The 20,907-nt window shown below is 42.0% G+C and overlaps 1 protein-coding gene across 5 annotated transcripts in view; it reads left to right on the forward strand.

Annotated features, from left to right (window-relative positions):
• TMEM266 (transmembrane protein 266) overlaps window positions 1-20,907 on the forward strand; it is an 86,530-nt gene that overhangs the window by 54,904 nt on the left and 10,719 nt on the right. For 4 of the 5 annotated variants that reach the window (XM_055715608.1, XM_055715607.1, XM_055715606.1 and 1 more), the window contains 4 exons: window positions 3,102-3,158; window positions 4,836-4,974; window positions 6,459-6,574; window positions 16,184-16,370. In XM_055715608.1, the coding sequence (XP_055571583.1) occupies window positions 3,102-3,158; window positions 4,836-4,974; window positions 6,459-6,574; window positions 16,184-16,370 (499 nt within the window). The remainder of the gene's footprint in view (window positions 1-3,101; window positions 3,159-4,835; window positions 4,975-6,458; window positions 6,575-16,183; window positions 16,371-20,907) is intronic. The other variant, XM_055715610.1, reaches the window with a different exon arrangement.

Raw genomic sequence — 20,907 nt, forward strand, 5'->3', positions numbered from 1 at the left:
ATTCTGCTACAGGTTCTCATTTTTTAGGTTCTGTACAGAGAAAGTACACAATCAAATGCAATATGTATTTGTTTGAAATATATTTTTGATAGTTTAGGGAAAGTACTAAGATGTTGTTTATAGGTAATGCCAATGCTTTCATTTCAGTCAAAGTATGATATTGAACAGTCAGGGAGATTTGCTCGGTGAAGTCCACGTTTGCTTGGTTCAGACTCCTCTGGGTAAGAGTTATGGCAGCAGCAGTGGATGTATCTTGTGCTTTGTACGAACAGAGGGAGAGTAGAGGAAGCTAAACCTAGTTTGGTGTTGCTGCTAGTGAAGACTGGCCAGTGAGTAGTAAGTGTATGGCACCTGTGTCTCCAGACGCATGCGGTCTGTGACTTTCTAAGTCATGGTACTTTTCCCCAGGGCACCAAGGAAAAGCTGCCTGACAGTCTTGTCACTTCAGTGACGATGTGGGCTTTTTTTGTTAAGAGTGACATTGCTGATACATATCTTTAAGACCTTCCATACAGAACAAGCTGTGCCCAGTTTGTTCTGAAGAGTGCATCTCAGATGGGGAGCTGGGTTCATTCTGCCCTTACACTCCCCCTTCCCACAGTGTGTCTGCTCTAGCTGAGAGCAAAGATGCTAATCATCAAGGTATTTTGTGAAGAGGGGACCTATCTTCCAGAGGTAGCACCAACAACCATTACTGCATTAAATTGTCTGCTGAGTAGACTCACAGTCACTGCTGACTTGTGCTGATTCACACCAGCAGACTGAAAATGGAAACATTTGTGCTAGCTTCCAGCCCCTGGAACTGCTCACACCCATTAATATGACAGCAGCACAGTCTGATTTAAACACTGTGATGAGGAATTCAAAAAGGTAGAAAGGAAAATCCTTTTTCATGTTCCCTCAACAGCCCCATGTTAAATCATATTTAGGGTTGTGAGACAGTGTTTCAAATCTCTTTGTGCAGATACACCTTATTTCAGTGAAAATACCTTTGTGCACACCTATCCAAAGGTCAAAAGATTTTAACCCTCAGTTACTGTGAAGGTGTTGAGTGTTCAGCCATCATTTAGTTAGTTGACCTAGCACTTCATAAATGCTGCCTAGGTGTAGAAGGAGCCAGGTTTCTCTATGCTGTCAACAGAATTGCTGTAGGAAGGGTAGCATCCAAGCTTTAATGAAGGCACCTCTTCTACATTTCCCAATGTCTGGCCACTGTGGAACTGGCTGTGGCAGACCTGAGGGTAACGGATACAGCTGAACTCACAGGCTCACCAGTAACTTGTGCTTAAGTTTTGTGGAGCTTCTCAGCGGGGGAGCAAGGGAGGTGCTTACAGAGGAGCTGGGATGGTTTTGTCTGAAAGTATTCTGCTCAAGGCCTGAGCTGAGGCTGCAGGAGTGCCTTAGTTTTACAGCAGCATGTGTACTTACACGTTGTGTTTACATCACATCATGCTGGTGAATTTGGGGTCGTTGAGGGATTTGAGGAGCTGCTGTTGTGTACCTCTTCCTCCACATAGAAACGTCGAACATATAAGTCAATAAGGAAATTGCTGTGAGCTTTATTCCTACACTGCATTTGTAAAATGCTTTGGAAGTAAAATGTTCTTTTTAGGAGCACAGACCAGCAGCATTAACAGTTCTTGGCGTCTATGTAAAGTCTCGTAATTTTTTGTAGAGGAAGGAGAGCACTGTGCTTTCTTTTCTGGCTAGTGACTCCCTTTCTTAGCCAGACTTGGCCAATGCTCCTCATACGCCATTTCTGAGTAAGCGTTGGCTGGTTTCCTTTCCTGCTCATTGATGGTATGAGGCCGGGGTCTGAAAGGACCGTATCTCCCACAGCAATGTCCCCCTCTGCGAAACAGGATTAAGTGCTGTTACCCAGGTTTGGGCCAAGACAGAACTTGGTACAGTCATCCTGGGCCAAGTCAGGCAATTGGGCTCATGGGGGTTGGCAGAACCATGCATGGGAACACTACCGAAAAACCCAGTGGTGTTCTGCAATTAGCGCTGATATGTTTGGCATAAATTCAGAGTTGGTTGGGATTTAATATATTTGTATTTGTAATGAAGAAGAGATACATATATTCATCAGAGTAACTTTTTTCTGCACAATTCTTGGCCTGGTCACCCCCCACACACAGGCCTGCTGAGCTCTGTCATTAGTACTGTTCTGTGATGGAGACAGTAGCATTTTGATCTTTTTCGCAAGGCATGCAGCTGCAGTTAGACTTTTCGTGCCTGTACAGTTTGTCAAAATCTGACCTTGATGTTGCTGTTGGCAGAAGATGTCCCTACCAGTTACACTTTTATGTGAATTCAATTTCAGTCATTAGTTGGATGATTGATTTTTATTTTTGCATTGCATTTTCCGAAAGCCAAGTTAAAAATCAGTAGGAAAGATGCCGTTGAATTTTTAAATGGGAATTCACCATTGGTTCATTCTGTGTTCGCTCCTTATTCCTCTTTTCTAGCTACTGACGCTACGTATAGCTGTTTTACTTTGTAGAGGAAGATCACAGAGATATTTTTCTCCCTTATCCTGTGACTTTCTGGGAGGTTTCATAGTAGGCCAAGAGCCCTGTACTCCAGAGGGGGAGAGTAGGAGCCTCTGCTCTTCAGATTGACGAAATGTCAGTTTCTTTAGGTATCAAGAGAGGGCAGTGCCTCCTCTCTTTTCTTAGAAAATAGTAAGCACTGGCATATCAAAGATGGCAAGAAAAGAGAATCTTCCCCCATTCCAATTGAGGGGGCCCCACAGTGGATCTTGTATAGGTTTGGGTCGGGGGTGGGGTGGAGAGGGATGGGTAATCTAAATCTGACAAGTCTAAAAGCGAATTTGTAGGAGGATGGAAAGGCTGATGAACATTTGAACTGGAAAGTTGTTTATGGAAGTTTCACTGAGTCAATATAGTGGTGGGAAAGCAACACCTGCATTTATAATACAGAAGCGTAGCTTTTCTAGATCCTTACTATTATTCGGAAGAAATGCATAATGCTTAAATAAAGACAAAAAATTATCCCCTAAACAGATAAAAGACTAAATGTTTGTCTAAAATTACAAAAACATTCATCGTCTCTTTTCCCCCTAATTATTTTACTAGACTATTTTGAGGATTGTGGTCCTTGGCATATGGGATTACATTGAAAACAAAATAGAGGTAAGCACTCCTACTCTTTGTACTGTTTTTGAGACACACACAGTAAGAATATTCAAACTGCTTTGGGTAGCAGTTTGTTGTAGACCTGATGCAATACAGTATCTTTTAACTCTGATAAATATGCACATTCTTCTCATTGCATGCAGGTATACATAGCTGTATGATGTCGTCTCTCTATGTGAGACACTGAGAAGAGTGCAATATTTGGAAATATTTTAAGAAAGGAGGGATTGTGGCATTTTTGTTATTTGTGTCTCTTTTGTTAGAGTTGTGCTAGTCTGACTGTTGGTACTGCCACCCTGGGATAATGAGCAACACAAACTTTCTGATAAAAAATAGTGGTTTGGCAAACCCCCCAATTTTGTTGTGAATTTTTTTTTAATTAAAATCAATTATGATAAACACTGTAATTTGTACCTCAAATTAAAAATGAGGTAGAATGTGCATACTGTTGCAAAGGCAGATAAGGAAATACATGTGTTAGAAGCAACACATAATCCTAAACTTAACAGAAATCTGGAGATCAGAAAAATTAAAAGCTCTTTCTTGATACCGGTCTGATAAATTAATACTGCATAGGATGCACCAGAAGAAAAAAATGGGTTTTCTCGGTCTAGAGGCTCACACATTTTAATACTAAAGTTGTAAACCTTTTAACATGTTTTTCAGAAAAACTGAAGTGAAACTTAAATTACTGATTCAGAGACTCATTAGTGAGACTAAATGCAGCAATTTCTGATAATTCATTTTGGTAATTTGAAATGGAGTCATATTGTTCACTGCCCATGAAATGGTGGCAGTAAGAAGTGTTTCTTTTCAACACACTAAATTGTTACGCACAATTCTGAATGTGTGGTGCTTATAAAAATCCGTCCCACTTCCTTATGCAAACCATTAATCAATGGTCTTTGGCAGCTGGGAAATGTCTCAGTAGGAGTGAGAACATGGTATTTATTCTTTTCTACCCTGCTAGGTGAGTGTAGGGCAGGCACACCACCATTGCCAGTTTGCTCTGAAATTTATTTACTCACACGTTTCTAATACTTTGTACAATATTCTTTTCTGATCTAATCCCAGTGCAACGAATGTCATACAAATCATTCTGAATAGTCCCAGTTGTCAAAATCCTTGGAAACCTAGCTGCTCAATAAAGGTGAGAGCAGGGAGTCTTTCTGTCTTGATGCACAGCCATTCCCACACACATTGTGCAGTCAGGACGTGACCAAGAGCCATCAAGTCTCTTTGCTCCATCGTTTTCTACTTGTCATCTTGATCTCTTCATTTAGACAGTAAGATCTATGGGCAGGGGCTGTATCCTTTTTTGGGATGACATAATGCCAAGTAATCAGGTAATAAATACCAATGATAATAAAACTCTTTGGCTGTAATATCATTTAGGCTATCACTTCTGCTTGGGGATTTTGGCCAGTGTTTCCAAATACCTTTCTCTCTCCCTGCCCTTCCACCACAGTTTATCTCTTCTCACCTCATAAAATGCACAAAGGAATTCTGTTGTGCTGCCTAAAAAGGATGCAGCCTTTCCGTAGCTTGATCCCTTTCAAATATGTACTGTAATTGCATTTCTTTTTGGCAAAGTGGGAGCCCTTCAAGACCCCAAGCAGGAATGGCAGCATTACGGTCTTTAGGAAGGGTTTGAAAAAGCTGATTTCTCTTTAGGTGTTTGATGGTGCTGTCATAATCTTGTCCTTGGCACCAATGGTGGCCTCAACAGTGGCTAATGGCCCCAGCAGCCCATGGGATGCTATCAGCCTTATTATCACACTACGAATATGGAGGGTGAAGAGGATCGTTGATGGTGAGTGGTGATACAGTTTATGACTCCCCAGAATTACCTGGCAGGATCGGAAAAAAGATTTTTTAAAAATACAAAAAGTTTCTTTTGCCACCACTGTTTCTGTCGTTCTCATTCCTCTTACATTTTAAAAGCACTGAACAGAAAAGTTATGACTCCCATGGAGGAGAGCAGGTCTCAAGTTCATGGCTGTGTATCTCCTGTTACCTAGGAGCCTTTATAATCGATCGGTTTGGTTTTCTGTTAGACATCTTCACATCCCCTATCCTGTAAAGCAAATGCCCTGACCTGCTTCCTGATTCTGCAAAATAATTGCTTCCAATCTGCTTTCCTGATCTTTGCTGCACCCTCTCTATTTCCATACAGCTAACTCTGTCTTGGGGCTTTCTTTTCCAAGTTTTCATCTGTAATACTATTTTTATGTCAGATTCCAGGAGCATTTTCTCACCATGGGGGTTCCATGCTGAAGGTGCTTTCTGCGGGGCTGGTGTGCAATGAAGCATGAATTGGTATTGTTTTGCACAGATCTCTGTAGGGAAGCACCAGGGAAGATGATAAAGCCCCAGCAAGTTGAGGTTGCAGAGAGCAGAGCTGGTGGCAGTGCTTGGAAGCAAGGACTTCACTGTTCTACTTTGTGTTCAGTGATTTCAGGCATTGCAGGTTACAGAGAAGAGAAGCGGAAAAGGAATAAATGGTCACTTTGCTCATATGTGGAAGATCTGAATCAAGTTGGTATGTTGGGTTTAGATGCCCAGGAAGCTCTGTATTCAGAGCTGAAGAAAGCTCTCCGACTGAAGCGTCCAAGAAAAGTTCGGGATCTCCTGTAGTTTCAGAAAACAACAAGAATTGCAGTATGCATTGAACAGCCTTGCTGATCAAGTCTGAGTTTGCCATAGTTATGACAGGAGCAAAATTGCCAGGGGTGTTCAGAAGACCTATTGAAAACTGGGCTGCAGCTTGGAAAAACAATAGAAGACACACGTCTTTTTCGTTTTTTTTTGAAATATCCCTCTTATTCTGCTATTTCCATTAAGGATTCATTTCTTACAGCGAAGTCTAGGAATTAAGTGCCCTGGGCTCTGGAATAGTTCTTTTCCTAAGGGAGCCATGCTGTTCAGGTTTAGAGGGGATGGGCCTAACTCTAAGCAGAAAATCCTCCTACCACACAATTCAGGAATTCTGTGGTAAACACTGGAAAAGAACTGTATTAGTGCAGCAGAAGCTAGGAGGAGCATGCTGGGCGCCTTTCAGCTCAGCCAGGCGAATGGAGGTCTCACCAAACAACATCTAGACCCTGCTGATGCACTGCACATGTTAGCTATCCTTCCCCACAAGAAATAGTCCAGTGCTTTTTCTATAAGAAATACTCTAGTTCTCCAGATGCAAGTGAAAGGGGTGACACTCTTTTTGGCCTGTAAAGGTTTTCCCTCTGATAAAAAAACTTAATCACAGCTGGGTTACTTTAAGTGCTTATTTGTGTTTTCCAGCCTATGTCCTTCCAGTGAAAGTGGAGATGGAGATGATGATTCAGCAATATGAGAAGGCAAAGGTTATTCAAGATGAGCAGCTGGAAAGACTAACCCAGATCTGCCAAGAACAAGGGGTAAAGTTCAGTTATGTCTTTCTTTACGCATAGCTTGTCATGGCAAATCAAACAGTTCATGTACTTTGCTGCAAGTTAAGGTTTGTGAAGTATCCCTAGGACTTCTAGTGTAAGGTGACAGGTCTCGGTGTTAAGGAAGTATTAGCCGCAGCCAGGCTATCGTCAGCATGCTATTTGTGAAACAGCAGTTGTCTCCCTCTGCTGCTGTGCTTTTGTTTTTTAAGGTGAGGAAAACAAAAGTATGAAATAGAAAAAAGAGTGCTTCCAGTGTGTAATTAACTGATTGAGGAAAGATAGCTAGACATGATACAAAGAACATGCCAAAGTGATTGCTGTTGTTGGCTGTATTAGCAGTTGCAGATATATTAAGGCCATATTCCTAGGAAAAGTATATGCAGTTGAAAGCTAATGAATCTCCCTGCTTTAAATGCAGAATGCAGCTTCCCTGTAGGTCAGAGACTCTTTTGGCAGATTCAAAATGTTGCAATAGAAGCTTCTAGTTCCTGGAACCAAGTCAAGATTTAAGACTTTTCCCAGGCCCCCAAATGTTGAGTGATTCAGTCTTTTGAGGTAAGGGAAGGTAAAGCTTAAAATATCTCAAATTAATACCTTCACATGAAAAACACATAAAACCACTGTTTTTGGGCAATGAGCCAGGAGTTTTTGCAGTTTGTCTCATGCAAATGAGTTCTTGAATAGCTTAACTTAAAGTAGAAACCAGGGATACCGGGGATGCATGTTGAGGCCCACCCTAGGTGGGCGTTCAGGTAACCGTCAAACCACAGCAGAATGATTGCCCAAGTGACTTGTTTCTTGTGTCAGTTGTAAGGGTAACTGTGAGGTGTCCAAATAAATCCTGGAGATTTCTAGCTTCAGTTCCCACTTCCCACTTGTGGTAGGTGCTTTTCAAATACAAAAATGAGGAGACTTGTAAGTCTGAATGGCTTAATCAGTCAAAAAGTTGACAGGCCTGAGCAGACAGGAGAGGCAACTTGTCCCAGAACAGACCAACAGCCCAAAAGGTACATAATCTGAAGCAGAGATTTAGGTGCCCACATTTTACCGAGGAAGCTAAATACTGATGGTTTCAGAAGTATTTTAAGTCCCCAAATGGCTTTTTAGATTTAGTTCCAGGTCTCCGGGGTCTCAGCCTAGGATGCTGCAATGAACTCTTGGTAGTGTTAGGTTGTCTTGTCTGTGTGATGAATTTCAAAGACCTGTTGACACTGTGTGTCATTTCATAGCACTGTTTTAGAGAGTCTCTCATGTTAACCGTAACCAATTCCTAAAACTTAGGCTTGACTTTTGCCAAAAATTAGTTTCTTCCAACTGTCTAAGTATCTTCAATGGCAAAACTTCAGTCCTCTTCATGATGGCTTTGCACAGTGTTATTGATTCATGGCTCTGTCATGGTTGTGAAAAGAACTAGGAAATGGTATATACCCCATTTTACAGGGGAGGGATTATTCTTTGACCAAATGCACTAGGCAAATCAATGATTTCTGGACTCCTGTTGCAGTATTTTGTCTGTCAGACAGACAACTATTAGGCTAAAGTTCTTGACAGTCATACATTTGAAAACACTGAATTGTAGGAAATGTATTGTGCAGCCAGATAACACTCTCAATCTCTAGACAATTTTAGGTGTTATTTCATAGCCTTTGAATAAAGGTGGACTCATCCCAGGTGGGGTTCAGGAGCAGCTTTTGCTGCTCTCCATTCTCATCCATATACTTCTTATCTGCATTCCCGGCTTGCAAAACATCTGAGCATAGTAGCCCTAATCTGAGCTCTGATGGTTACAGCATAGCTGTACATCAAGCACAAAGAAATACTGCATTGGTAGATGAGTAAATCTGTGAAAACAAAGCAGGTTCTCTCCTAGCTTTCAAGTGTCATCAGCTATGGAAAAATAGGGACTATAGAAAAATGACAGCATGCTAATCCTTCTTATTTTACTGTCCTGGCTGCCTGCCAAACAAATGTCTCAGCTGTATAATATGAGGTAAATGTACTAATTTGCTACAGTTAGCAACGTAAGACATTGACACAAGTACTGCATCTTTCCTTTGTAAATTATTAGCTTCATAATTCAGTCAGGAACAACTTATCAGCATTATAATATTCACATTAACATTGTGTACAGTATCTGGTGGGAAAAATGTCTCCTAATGGTATTTAATGTCTAAAATTCTGCCAGTTTTTTTGCTTTTTCATTTTATCATCTTTTCTGACCTTTTTAAGGATGGCTTGTTTGTGGCATTTGTGTGCATCCCTGTGTTTTTGGGTGAAGGTTTGCCTCAGCAGTCTGGCTGTTCCCAAATCTGGAGTGCTGGCCACAAGGGATTCCAGTCTGCTGTGTGTGTGGTGCCATGTCTGGCATGGCAGATAGGGTGGCTGGCAGTGGCCTGTAGGGGTTGACCTGTTGCCTCTAATACATGCTGGGACATACCAGTGCCAGCCCAAGTAGGAAGAACGGGCAAGCCACCATGGTTGCCTACACCCCAGTAGTGGATGTAGATACTGATTCATTGTGAGGCTGCATCTTTGTGATCACACTGATGATTTGAGTTTACTTGATAATTATAGACAGGGCTGAAAACATTCCTGTCAGAAAGTCCCAACACTTTCTTTTCTGAGATCCTGTGTTCAGTTTCTTACTGCTTTGCCGCTTATCAGGCAATTGGGATTGAAATTCTCAAAGTCTGGCATCTTCTGCAGATGAAATTAATTTTGAACGTTTCAGACAAAATATTCATTATTTCTGAAGAGAAACTGGGGAAAAAGTATTAGCCTGTTTTGTTCAAGATTTAAAACCAAAATAATTGGTGGCCAGTTCTCTGAGAAGTCCCATGCCTTCCTGTTTTGAAGCTGGTACTTAACACATGACAGGCAAAACCGAGAGTTCCTGCTTTAAAAAAATAAATGCAGGAAAGATGCAACCTCCCTTCATCATACTTTTTGAAATCTGTTTCTTTTGTCAGTTGTACATTTTTTTTGGCCAGTGATAGGGTATCACAACTATAAAGTACATTTCCATTCCTAAATGACATTAGAGACATACTTCTGCAAACATGAAAACTCTTTCCAGATGTTGATTTTTGGCTAGCCATACATGTGAAAACCAGAATATGTTTTATAACTTATAGTTGCATGGACTACTGCTTTGTTCTCTGTAGTACCCCACTGAAACTGTTTGAGTAGTTTGCAGTTTTATTTATTGTCCATTGGCCAAGAAAGAAGTCATTGAAAGGGAGTGGAGCATGAGGGTAGTCAAGGCAGAAAATACTGAAAGGGCTGAGGTGGCTGTATAGGACTTCACAAAACATGAGAAACGTTAACAATCACAGTAGCAGGGATTTCTAAAAATGGGTAAAGGTAAAAGGTAAAAAAGTTTCACTGAAATTACTGTGAAAAACATGAAGAGTATTTTGCTGATGGTATTGTTTTATCAGAATAACTTAAATTGAAAAACAGAGTTCCAAAATTTCATTAACAATGTGAATTCCAGTCAGGGAAGTTGCTTTTTTCCTCTGGAATCACCTGTAAAGGAATTTCCACTTCTGATAATAGATATACTTATGTGATATTTTCTGCTTAACTTTCACAAGAGTCATTCAGCTGAGTACAGTCCAGCCAAGACTCTGTATTCAGCCTTATCGCAGGAGCTCCTTTTCTGTCAGCTTCTATAGAACTGGGAGTTTCATCATTCTCAAAGCTGCAACTACTATGGAAATTATAATTTTTATCTTGGAATATAATTTGTCCAACAGCTGCTAGTTTAATGACAGGGCTATTTAGCTGGTAAAATTACCTATCGGAGGAATAACTTATGTTATCCTTTTGCAATAATTTTAATTTATTTCAAACTACCAGTCATTTTCTTGGTGAATGGAAGGCAGCCAAGGTCATCCCGTGTTTCATTCTGTCCGTAAATCATTAGTTTGCAACTGTCTCCTGATTTTTATTGTTACCAACAATGGCTAAACTAATGGAAATAAACATTGGATTGTATCCCAGTGGCAGATGAGTTTTAGGGCAGGGCATTCTGTACAGACAGCACTAATAGAATTGAGCAAAGTTATTGCTCCTGCATTAGACACGAATAAGCTTCTGGCTAAAATGTTCATTGATCTCTCTGAAACTATGTCAATCATACTCCGTTGCTAGGCCATTAAAGGGAAGTACTGTATGATTCACTGCTAAGCCCCTTTTTGAGTCTTACATGCATGTTGTATAATATCTGATAGGGTGGGTGGCACATTTTATAAAACCAGGCATGTAAACTAAGATGTTGTCTAGAGCTTTGGGTAGGTCTCTATCATTTTACCTGCTTATAAATAATCACCTGATGCATTCTTTGAGTGAGGAGATGCAGAGGTTGCCCCATAGTTCTTTCTGGTTTGTTTCCTGCCAAAATGTTGCGAAGTTTGTGCAACAAGAGGACATGTAACAAATTTTGAACGAACTTAAGTAAGTTTAAACTTACCATCAATTAACTTTCTATTCATGCCTGACAATCTACTCATACAGATGGTCTCATATAAGAATCTCCCTTTTTTTTCTTGGTATTTTCACATTAGCCACCTGTATTACACATTTATCGCTGTCTTCAGCTCCCTTATGGGCAGGTGTAGCCAGGCTCTTCTCAGAGGTGCAGGGTGTCAGTACCCAAGCTTGGAATGTGATACAAGAACAAACATTTTTGCTAGAATGATCAGGCACTGGAGCAGATTGCTGGGGAGGTTGTGGTGTATACAACCTTGGAGATAATCACAACTTGACAGGACAGGCTTTTAGCAACCTGAGCTAAGCGGACTTGCTTTAAGTGGGTTGTTGGACTAGATGACCCTCACAGGCCCATTTCAGCCTAGATTAGCTGTGAGACTATGTAGTTTTCAAATATATTTTTTCTATTGCAAAGTATGTTGGAACTTACTGATAAAGGAACCCACCAGAAGCTACCAAAGTACATGTAGTTAAAAGATGATGAATATCATAGGTATCCTGGTAAATAATGTCAGTAGCAGTCTCAATTGGGCCAGTGCTCAGGTTGTAACTATCTTGGGTCAGGAGAGGGTTTACCTTACTCTCCTTGATAGCAACAAGTTCTCTTTCACACAACAGCATTATTTGCCTGCTGGCGCTCTGTGGTATTTACAAGGTTCTTAACACAGAGCTGATACCTATGAGTAAGTCTTAATTTAAACAGATCAAAGCATGTTTTGTAAGTTTATATGCTTTTTTCTTTTTTTTCCCCTCATGGTATGCATAATGTTCATCCTTCCTTAGAGGCTGAAGGAAGGATGGTCTACCTGAAAGCATGCAACATGGTTTTCTCAGTACAGCTCTTCTGCAGTACTCTGTGTTAGGAAGGCTCAGGTCTACATTCAGATAGCTACATCAGCTCCTACTGCAAATAGAAATTTCATGTGTTTAACTTGGCCCAGAATTTTTACTTAAAAAGACTGTTACATTTTATACCTTTTAATGATTTATTTAACCTGCCCTGGACTGTATGACATGCAGTCAGAGCAATCTCATTAGCTCTTTTACACATTAGAACTGCCCGAGGTCAGTGTTCAATATAATGTTCGATAGATATAAGCACCTACAACATAATTTGCTTGTGCAGTCTCTCATTGAATTATGCCCATAAGGAACACCCACTTCTCTTAGACTTAACCTTTGTTTTTAGTGGGTTGCTTTTAGTGGCTAAAACTGTATTCCAGTTTCTACAATATCTTGGGATAATTTTAAAGTAATAATTGGAAATAATTAATACTAAACTGATTTCCTGAGTAGATGCATGCCTTTTGTGAGCAAATACCAGTTTCTTGTTTAACTTTTCCTAGGTATTTTATTGAACATCCCTTCATTTTCTTAAATCGATCCTTAGGATAAACTGTGATTATTTTTTTTTCATCCCACCCAGTCCCTTTTTGAACATGCTAGAGACTCAGATTTTGGGTTTGCATTTGAATGCAGTATATTGGGTTGGGGTTTGGCTCTATCTTATGCTCTGCATCTGTAACAGGGTTACAGTTCTGCATCTCTGTGGAGCACGTACAGATGACTTTGCATCAGTAACAGTGAACGTGGGAGTGAGACGAACAGCATTATCAAAATAAATACCCTCTTCTCTGTCAATAAAAAAAATAAATTAGTTACGCAACAGTATTTCATTCCAGCTTTCTACTGTTTTAATGACTTATATAGACTTTAGGGCAAACATAAATGGGACCTGGAAGCTGATCATCTGAGGTAATGAAAAAGTGGAAGGGAGAGCCTGTGATAATTAGCTGCAGCTGTGTTGGGTTTGTAGGCAACATCAGTTTCTGCTGTTATCTTTCTGAACATCTCTGTGCGCTGCTATTCACCTTGCACGTGTTGCTGAAGTCCAGAGCACTGTGCTGCTTTACTGTGCCTAGGAATTCAATTTCCATATCTGCTCTTGACATTCTCATGTTCAGTTCTGGACTGCAGACCTGCTGAACTAGCTGCGTTAATAGCTGAAAGTAAGACAAGCATGTGGATTGTGTTTGCGGCTAGCAATAAAAGAGGGGTCGCATATCACTTATAAAGTTGCAAGTCCTGCATACCTTCTTATCCTCAGGCAGTGGATGAGGGAAGCGTTGGGTGAGCCAAGACATCAGGTCTGGGTTCTGGTTCCTGCTGCTAGAATGTGCCATTGTGCGCCCGTCCCCGGCAGGTGTGCTCCTGCTGCGCGGCCGGGTTGCAGCTCTGCCTCCGGCCGCCAGGGGGCAGCAGAGCCCCTCCTGGGTGGCGTCCGGCGGCGCTGGCCGAGCCCGGGAACCGCGAAGGCGGCTGCTGCGCGGAGCCCCTGCCCCGTGCTGCGCGGCCGGAGTCAACCGAGGCAGGCATTTCTCCCACTTAAATAGGAAATAAAGACTTGTTTGTATAAAGTGTAGTTGTCCGGAGTGGTGATCCCAGCAGTGGTTGCAGACTGCTGCTTTGTCCGGTGTGCCAGGCTCAATAGTTCGTAGCTTGTTGGCATTGGCAGAGCCGAATTGAACAATAATATTTATGAGCTCATCTGTTAAAAACTGGATGGCCGTGGAGAAGTTAAAGATTTACAATAATCTGTGGATATTTGGAAATGCTTGCTTTATCAAATAGAACATGTAAGTGGCCATCAGAAGGTCTGGTCTTTTACCCCATTTTTCACCGTGGCAGGAAGGTTCACCCAATGTGCTTCCTTTTTCATATCTGTAAAATGCAGCGATGCCCTTCAAGCTTTTGATTGTTACGATTTTTAGCCAATCTTTGTAAATGCTTAAGCTGGTTAAATTGGGTGTGAGGCAGAACTACAGTTGTTGAGCTGACTTTTAGGTAGCTTTATCTATCTGTGTTACAAAATACCTGCTAATTCTTTAGTCTTCTGTGAAGAAAAAAAAATCATATCCTGCCTCTAGGCCAGAATTAAGCATTTCGGTTGCAATATTTCTTTTTCTGACACACAAGAATGTTTTTGAAGGATGAAATGTAGAAAAACAGTAATGATGCCTAATTCTTAATGCCTTTTAGTTGAGCTAAATAAGTACATATGGTCAGGCAATATTTTTTTTTAAAAAAACCTCCAGACTTATTTTTTGCCTATCGTGTTTGAGTGCATTTCTTCCTTTAAATCAAGGGAGTGTCCGAAAGGGTATCTTTCTCCTTTGAAAACTGAAATATGAGATATTTTAGGATTTACGAGTTTTTTTCATGTCAAAGGTAAAACCTGAAGTTCTCTGTGTTGTAAAGCTGAACTTGAGACAGTCCTTTCACGACTGAATGACACACGTTGGCACCTCTGGTATGGCAAAGGCACGTTACGCCTCAGGAAGCTTAGGGCTGGCTGGGAGAAGTTAGCACTACCAGTTTGCTGCTGCTTCGTAGCTGACAGGTTAACACAAAACCCGCCCGCTGGGATGTGCCATAGAGGTTTCACTGAGGGAATCAAGGAGCAGGGCTGTATTTTGCTGGTACTACCTGATACTCTGGCTGCCGCTGTCAGAGAACCTTTAGTTAAGAGCAGTGAGCGTTTCATGCAGCCAGCTGTCTGCAGCTGCCAGACTTCTGCCCACTGATTTCAAGTCAGAGGAAAAGCTCTGTGCTTTGTTAGGTCCCTGGTTTAGGTGATTTGAATATGACCTGGAAAGCTTAAACTGCCCTCTTGCTCTTTAGATTTGAGTCTCGCAGTGGGCCTTCCAGTTGCTGTAGTTCTTTCCCTTATGCTCTGGAAAGCAGATAGTCTCCAGATGTGGCAAACTGGAATCCCTTTTTCTTTCTAAAATCTGTGGAAATTCTGTCTTGTTTCAACTCCAGTTGCTTACACAGCTTGGAGCAACGGCTGCTGCTCTGCAGCATGCCTGGGGTTTGTGCCATGTCTGGTGTGGACCGTGGTGGAACAAACTAGGTCTGCTGGTGGATTCCAAAATCTGACAGCGAAGTAGATTTGAGTCAGCATCTGAGAGGCAAGAGCCAGAACCAGATTCATTTAACCTACATGCTGTTACACACCAGTTTTCAAGCATCGAGGTGCTAATTCCATCTCTGTTGTAAATGCAGAGTGACAGGTGCAGTGTGGCTCGCTGTAGCATCATGCTCTCTGATGGCTTTTCAGGCCTTGAACTATGGGAGGCCCAGCAATGCTAAATTTTAAATGCCTTAGCCTATTACTTGCCTCATTTGCTTTTTGCTCTCAGACTCTCTATAATTAGATATGACTTGGTCACTGCTGTACTACTGATCTTAAAAAGAGTTTAGAACAGAGAAACTGCTATGCAGCCCCATAGCTGTGCTGGATGGCAGAGGGGAAGGACAGTGGGATTTTGTAGTAGTTATATAAGGGTCTCTGCAGAGAAATTATTTTCTTTCTTGCATTGTGGAAGACCTGTGGCTGTCAAACACTAGAGAAACACTGTGTCCATCAATCAGATTGTACTTGGTAGCTTCTGTCTTTTTGTGAGGTGTCTGCTTTATAACACCAGTCATAAGGCAAATCCCCTCTTGACTGCAGAAAATTATTGACTGCTGTGGCTCATATATTTGAGGGGAGTAGCCAGGGAAGTGGCAACCTTCCCCAGGGTTTTGTACACACTGTTGAGTACAGAAGATTCCAAGCTGGAGGAGGACTGTGGTGTCCCTTGCCTAGTTAGTGAGGGAGCACAGTTCTGGGAACTGCTTATAGACTCTCCCTCCGCAGAAATCCTCATTACAAAGTCTAGCAGGTATGGGATGTTTGTCATGAACCTAAATCCCTAAACACCTGTTAAGAGTGGTTTTCTATAAAGATGTCATTTGACTTGGCAGGTAGATTTGTTAAAAATTGTCTAAAATCATATCTTCAGAATGCAAACGCGCAAAATAGAAGACTAGCACGAGGCAGTCATTATTTGTAGATCGTGAGCAATGGTCCAGCTCACGTGGCTCCGGGAGAGCATCAGCAGCTTGGACTTGCATCCCAGCTTGACCGCATAGTATTTGCTGTGACCAGTCTGTAGCAGTTTAGTGATGAAACGAGTAATAGGTCCCCAACTGAGGAACACAGCCTTCTGGCCATGCTTATATGATATCAGTATGTGGTGTTGTTTTTTCCTCTAGTTTGAAATCAGGCAGCTGAGGGCCCACCTTGCACAGCAAGATTTGGACCTGGCTGCAGAGAGAGAGGCTGCGCTGCAGGTCCCACATGTGCTGAACAAACAGAGCAGCAAGAGATACAAGGTGGTAGCGATTGAAGATTCGGATGATGAAGCCACTGAGAACATCACTGAGTTGCGACCTCCACGAGGTGAGTGCTGCCTGTGCACTGCTACCCGCTGGCACAGCTCCTCCCTTACATGCAGTTATTGAACCCACTGAGTACCTTCACTTTACCAGTGAATTGATTACTTCCCCTGAAGACTGCGTTTCCCCATTTTTCCAAAGGGGCTTCATCTGCTTCAAAGTGGCAGGAGCTGTGGTCTTTGTGAACAGATTCTGAACAGAGCCAATAAAACGACTCGGGAAGAAAATTACTTACGATGTACCTTCCCAGTGTCCTCATGATTATATCCGTCAAATGCTAAAGCAGCAGCAGCCAAATCAGAATTGGCAAAAGGATAATCACTTAGAGGTAAAAGCAGGGAAATTAAGAACACTGCAAGCCAGTTTCAGTCTTTGGCCAGTTGCATTTCTGTGGTTTAAGGAGGACCCATGCGTCAGCTGTGAAGCTTGCCTTGCCTAGAGGCTGTGCTCTCACCAGCTTGCTTAAAACTGCCGATGCTGGACGGCCTGGCTGGGCTTGGACAGGCAGCTCCGGTGCCAGAAGAGGAGTGATGCGCTGTGTAGGCAGCTCCTGCTCAGATGCTGAAGTGCCGTGTGTCCATGGTGAAGAGCAGTCTGTTGTCTGTGAGCTGTCTGTTGGGCAGGCGTGTGGGTCGGGGAGACATCAACAGTTATATTTACTTGGATCCACTTTTATCACACAGGTGCCAGACTAGAATTATTTTGGAAAATACATAGTTCTTCTTCCTGTGATTCCCCCCGCCCTTGCAGTGGAGTGCAGAATGTGTCCTGATGTCAGTAACATTTAATGTAATATTCCAGAGGAGACAACACTTTCTACTTTAGTACTTTTGGATGACTTACCTTGTTTATTTTAGTAGATGATCAGTATGTGAATATATCTGAATAAGAGGTTTGCATGGTATCTTTATTTTGTTCAAACTCCTTAGAATTCAAGGCACAGAAGTACATTAATCAAAAGGTTTAAGAGAAAAAGCTCACCAGACATTTTCAAATGATAATCCTTTCCATTCTCTGCACAGTAATGAAAGCATGTAGAAATTGGTTTTGTTTTTTCCTCTTTATAATATCTAAGCGCTAACCACAGTTCAGCCATTAATTATTCCTGATCTGAAATTGTATTTAAAAGCAGACAGTTGAGCAGACTGCCCCTTAAAATGCATTTCCCCCTTTTTTGTAGTATTTCAGAGGTTTCCCCAGTGGATATATTATAATTTATGCATGTGTTCCTTGAGGGTTACATTTGGAACTGGAGAGTGTTGCACACATTATAAGGAGGCTTGCTGGAATTTTAGTGCTGTGGAGATTCATCTAAAAATTCTAAGGTATTCATTCAAACTTCCAGGTTACCAGAATTACTCATTATTTGTGTCTCCCTGTAAAATGCTGTGCACACATGCAACAAAGTAGACACACAATCTTCAGGATTGATTTCTACGTTCAGCAAATAAGAGGACGTGCATTACTTTACATACTGGCTAAGGTGCAGTTATGTTATCTTTAAATGTTTGTATTGAGTATCCAGAATTTCTGACTCCCGGAAGTCATCTAACTATATCAGAGGAAATATTTTTTGTGCATTGTATCATGTATTACATACAAAGGTTTTGTAGAAGCATTGAGTGCTTGTCTTCAGAAGCTAGATTGGGGTGACTCTATTCTAACAATTGTCCTTTTAAGTTGAATGAGGCAGGAGTTTGACAGAAAAGTACTTCCTACGGTCTTATAGCAAGGGACACCCATCTGTGGTGGTCTACCATCATGGTGAGTTACTGACAAGGGGCCCAGTTAAGACTGCATGAGAGACCACGAACCCAGCAATAACGGGCAGTGCTTTAGTTCACAATCCATGTCACAGTCAATTGAGGCAGATGATTTTGTGTGTTATTTCTGGGATTATTTTGCAAAGGAAAGTAGTAGTAAGCTAACAGGGCTGGGAATCCTGCACTAGCAATGCTGGCTTAGAGATTGCTTCTATGTAAGATACAGGACTTCAGAACCTCAACTAACAGCTTAACAAGGCGGTTATCCCTGGGGAAGATGGATCACGAGCCTGCCCTGCACGGTTCTTCTCCCTCCCCACCTCAGCTGGGTCTTTCTTCTCCAGCTCTGCCAGCACCAGCTTGCACTCCCAGTAATATGCTGGCTATTGCTGCAGCAGCTTTCACATTATCGCTTTGCGTTTTCTTCATCTATGCTGTGGCCATTCTGAGCGATAAATGTATCAGCAAAACCAGCGTGTGGTATGTCAGATGGAAGAAGAGCATCTCTTCAGCTGAAGGTGCCTCCATTTGCACAGTGTGGAAGTGGTGTATCTGGCTGGTGTAGGGTCTCCCATCTCCCTACCTGCTCAGGCATGTGAAATACTCCTGAGACATGGCTCTGCAGAGCACAGATGAGTAAGACTTTTCCCGTGGGTCATCGCTGTATCCTCCCGCTTCGCACGTGCTGCAGTGATGCTGGCTGTGCTATCTTCAGGGCTTTCCGCACCACTTGTTCTGCCCGGAACTGTAAGCCACCAGTGTTTTAACTCCTGACTTTTGGGTCAAGGGTTATGTTTTGCAAGTTACCCTGTGTGTCAGACCACACTAGGAATTGCTTTGCATCCATTTTCTCCAAGCTGTGTTTTTCCCCCCTTAAAGATTCCAGAGCGATGACTGCAGTTAATCGTTCTGTATGCCACACGGCATTTGTGAGCTTTGAGAAATATCTGCAGTTGCCTATGACACTGACTGGTTGGAAGAGAAATAAGGGACCCGGTTGCTAATACTGTTAAAAGAAAAGTTACAGTTCAAAGCTACAATTCAACTGTTAGGCAAAACAGGCTCTGTTATGCTGTTCTCTTATGCTCTGGCAGAACATTAGCGCTACATGTAACACCTGAGGGAAGGGTATGGCACAGAATGCACATGTTTGTGCCAAACTTTGTCAGCCTTCAAAAAATCACCGTCTTGGGAGAGCCCTGAATTCTGCCAAACCAGCAAGACTGAGTTGGCTAGAGAACATACTGCATGAGAAAATGGGATATTCCATCTCAAGCTAATCTTATTTCCCCGTTCTCTGTTGAACAATGGAAACATTCAGTGCAGAACACTTTACCACAAAGGGGTTATGGAATAAGAAAGCATTGAGACTTTTTACTCATTTCCCTACCTGGGAGTTTTATGGGATAGTGCGTAAGTTAAAGCTCCTTAGGGGCAGCTGCAGCTTGTGCTCTGGTATTTACACTGGATTTTGTGTAGCCATTTACTACAGTGTTCAGTAAAGTAAGTCAGGTAAGCCCAGCATCACATGGTACACAGCACCTGAGGGAATTTGTGTAGACACACGCTGTGGCCTGCCACCAGGAGACTACTGCACGTGCTGGCTGATTTGGTAGCTTTTCAGTACGGTCTTTGCCCACCTTTTCTTCTGCAGATCTCTTTCTCTTTGTATCTGCAGTGCCTTAATTGCCGGTACGAGGCTGGGAGAGGCAAGAGCTGTAGTTAGATGGTCAACAGGCTCTGTGAAAGTGTCCCATAATTTCCCAACTAGTATTTCATGCCTCTTCTTGAGGCTGTACAGCTGTAAGCTGCTTGTGGCCTGGTCAGTCTTGTGCTAGTTCCCTGAATAATGGATTGGTTGCTGCCTCACACACTTCTGTCTCCTCAGAGCAGTTCACCAAGAGACCTCCTAACATAGTAGGAATAACTCTGTGGAAAACGTATGCATATGTGGGATTTTCTAATTCATTTAGCTGAAAGCGGGAAATTTTTCACCTTTAACTTTCTTTGAACAGAGATTTTATTTGTTTTGCCAAAAAAATAATCTCCAGAGTGGACAAACATGAAGGCTGAAACACAGGCTTCAGCATGCACATCAGAGAGTACCGTTGCCAACACCAGGAAAGATACGAACTCAAGAGAAGCACACAGCTCTAGGAGCTATAAACCCAGGGCAAAGCTGCGTGCTGCACTGTGAGCACTTTGCTTCTCTCCCTCAGTTTGTAAAGAGCTTAGGATGAAAGTTGTTGCATGTGAATGCACATCAGCATCGCTAATGATTTTTCAGGACCATTGTGGTCAAGGGTGAAAGTTGTTGCATGTGACTGCACATCAGCATCGCTAATGATTTTTCAGGACCATTGTGGTCAGCCTTTCTTTAAGAGCAAGGCAAATGTTCGAAGTGCTGTCATCTTCTTTCTTCTTCCCGAAGATCTTTAACATAATGGCAAATATTATCCTGTCTGTTCATCTCTGAATTATAAAGGGAAGGTTTTTCTTTTGCTGAGTTCTTACCTTGTACAGTATGTAACTGGTCATGGTCAGAATAACATTTAATGTGTTCTGCTCCTTCACAAATCATTTTTAGTGTTTGGTATACAAAGTTCCAGGCTTCAGGGAATGCCAGGTTCACAGTGCCCCATATAGTCATTAATACTTCCTTCCAAAATTTATTATTCTTTAATCTCTCCCATAATATATGAATTAGAGTCCCTAGTGGAATTTCCTCGTTTTCCTGCATATATCATTTCAGTTTTTGAAATTCTACAGCACTGACAT

This window comes from Falco cherrug, chromosome 7 (genome assembly GCF_023634085.1).
Source record: "Falco cherrug isolate bFalChe1 chromosome 7, bFalChe1.pri, whole genome shotgun sequence".
In the NCBI taxonomy this organism is placed as follows: Eukaryota; Metazoa; Chordata; class Aves; order Falconiformes; family Falconidae; genus Falco; species Falco cherrug.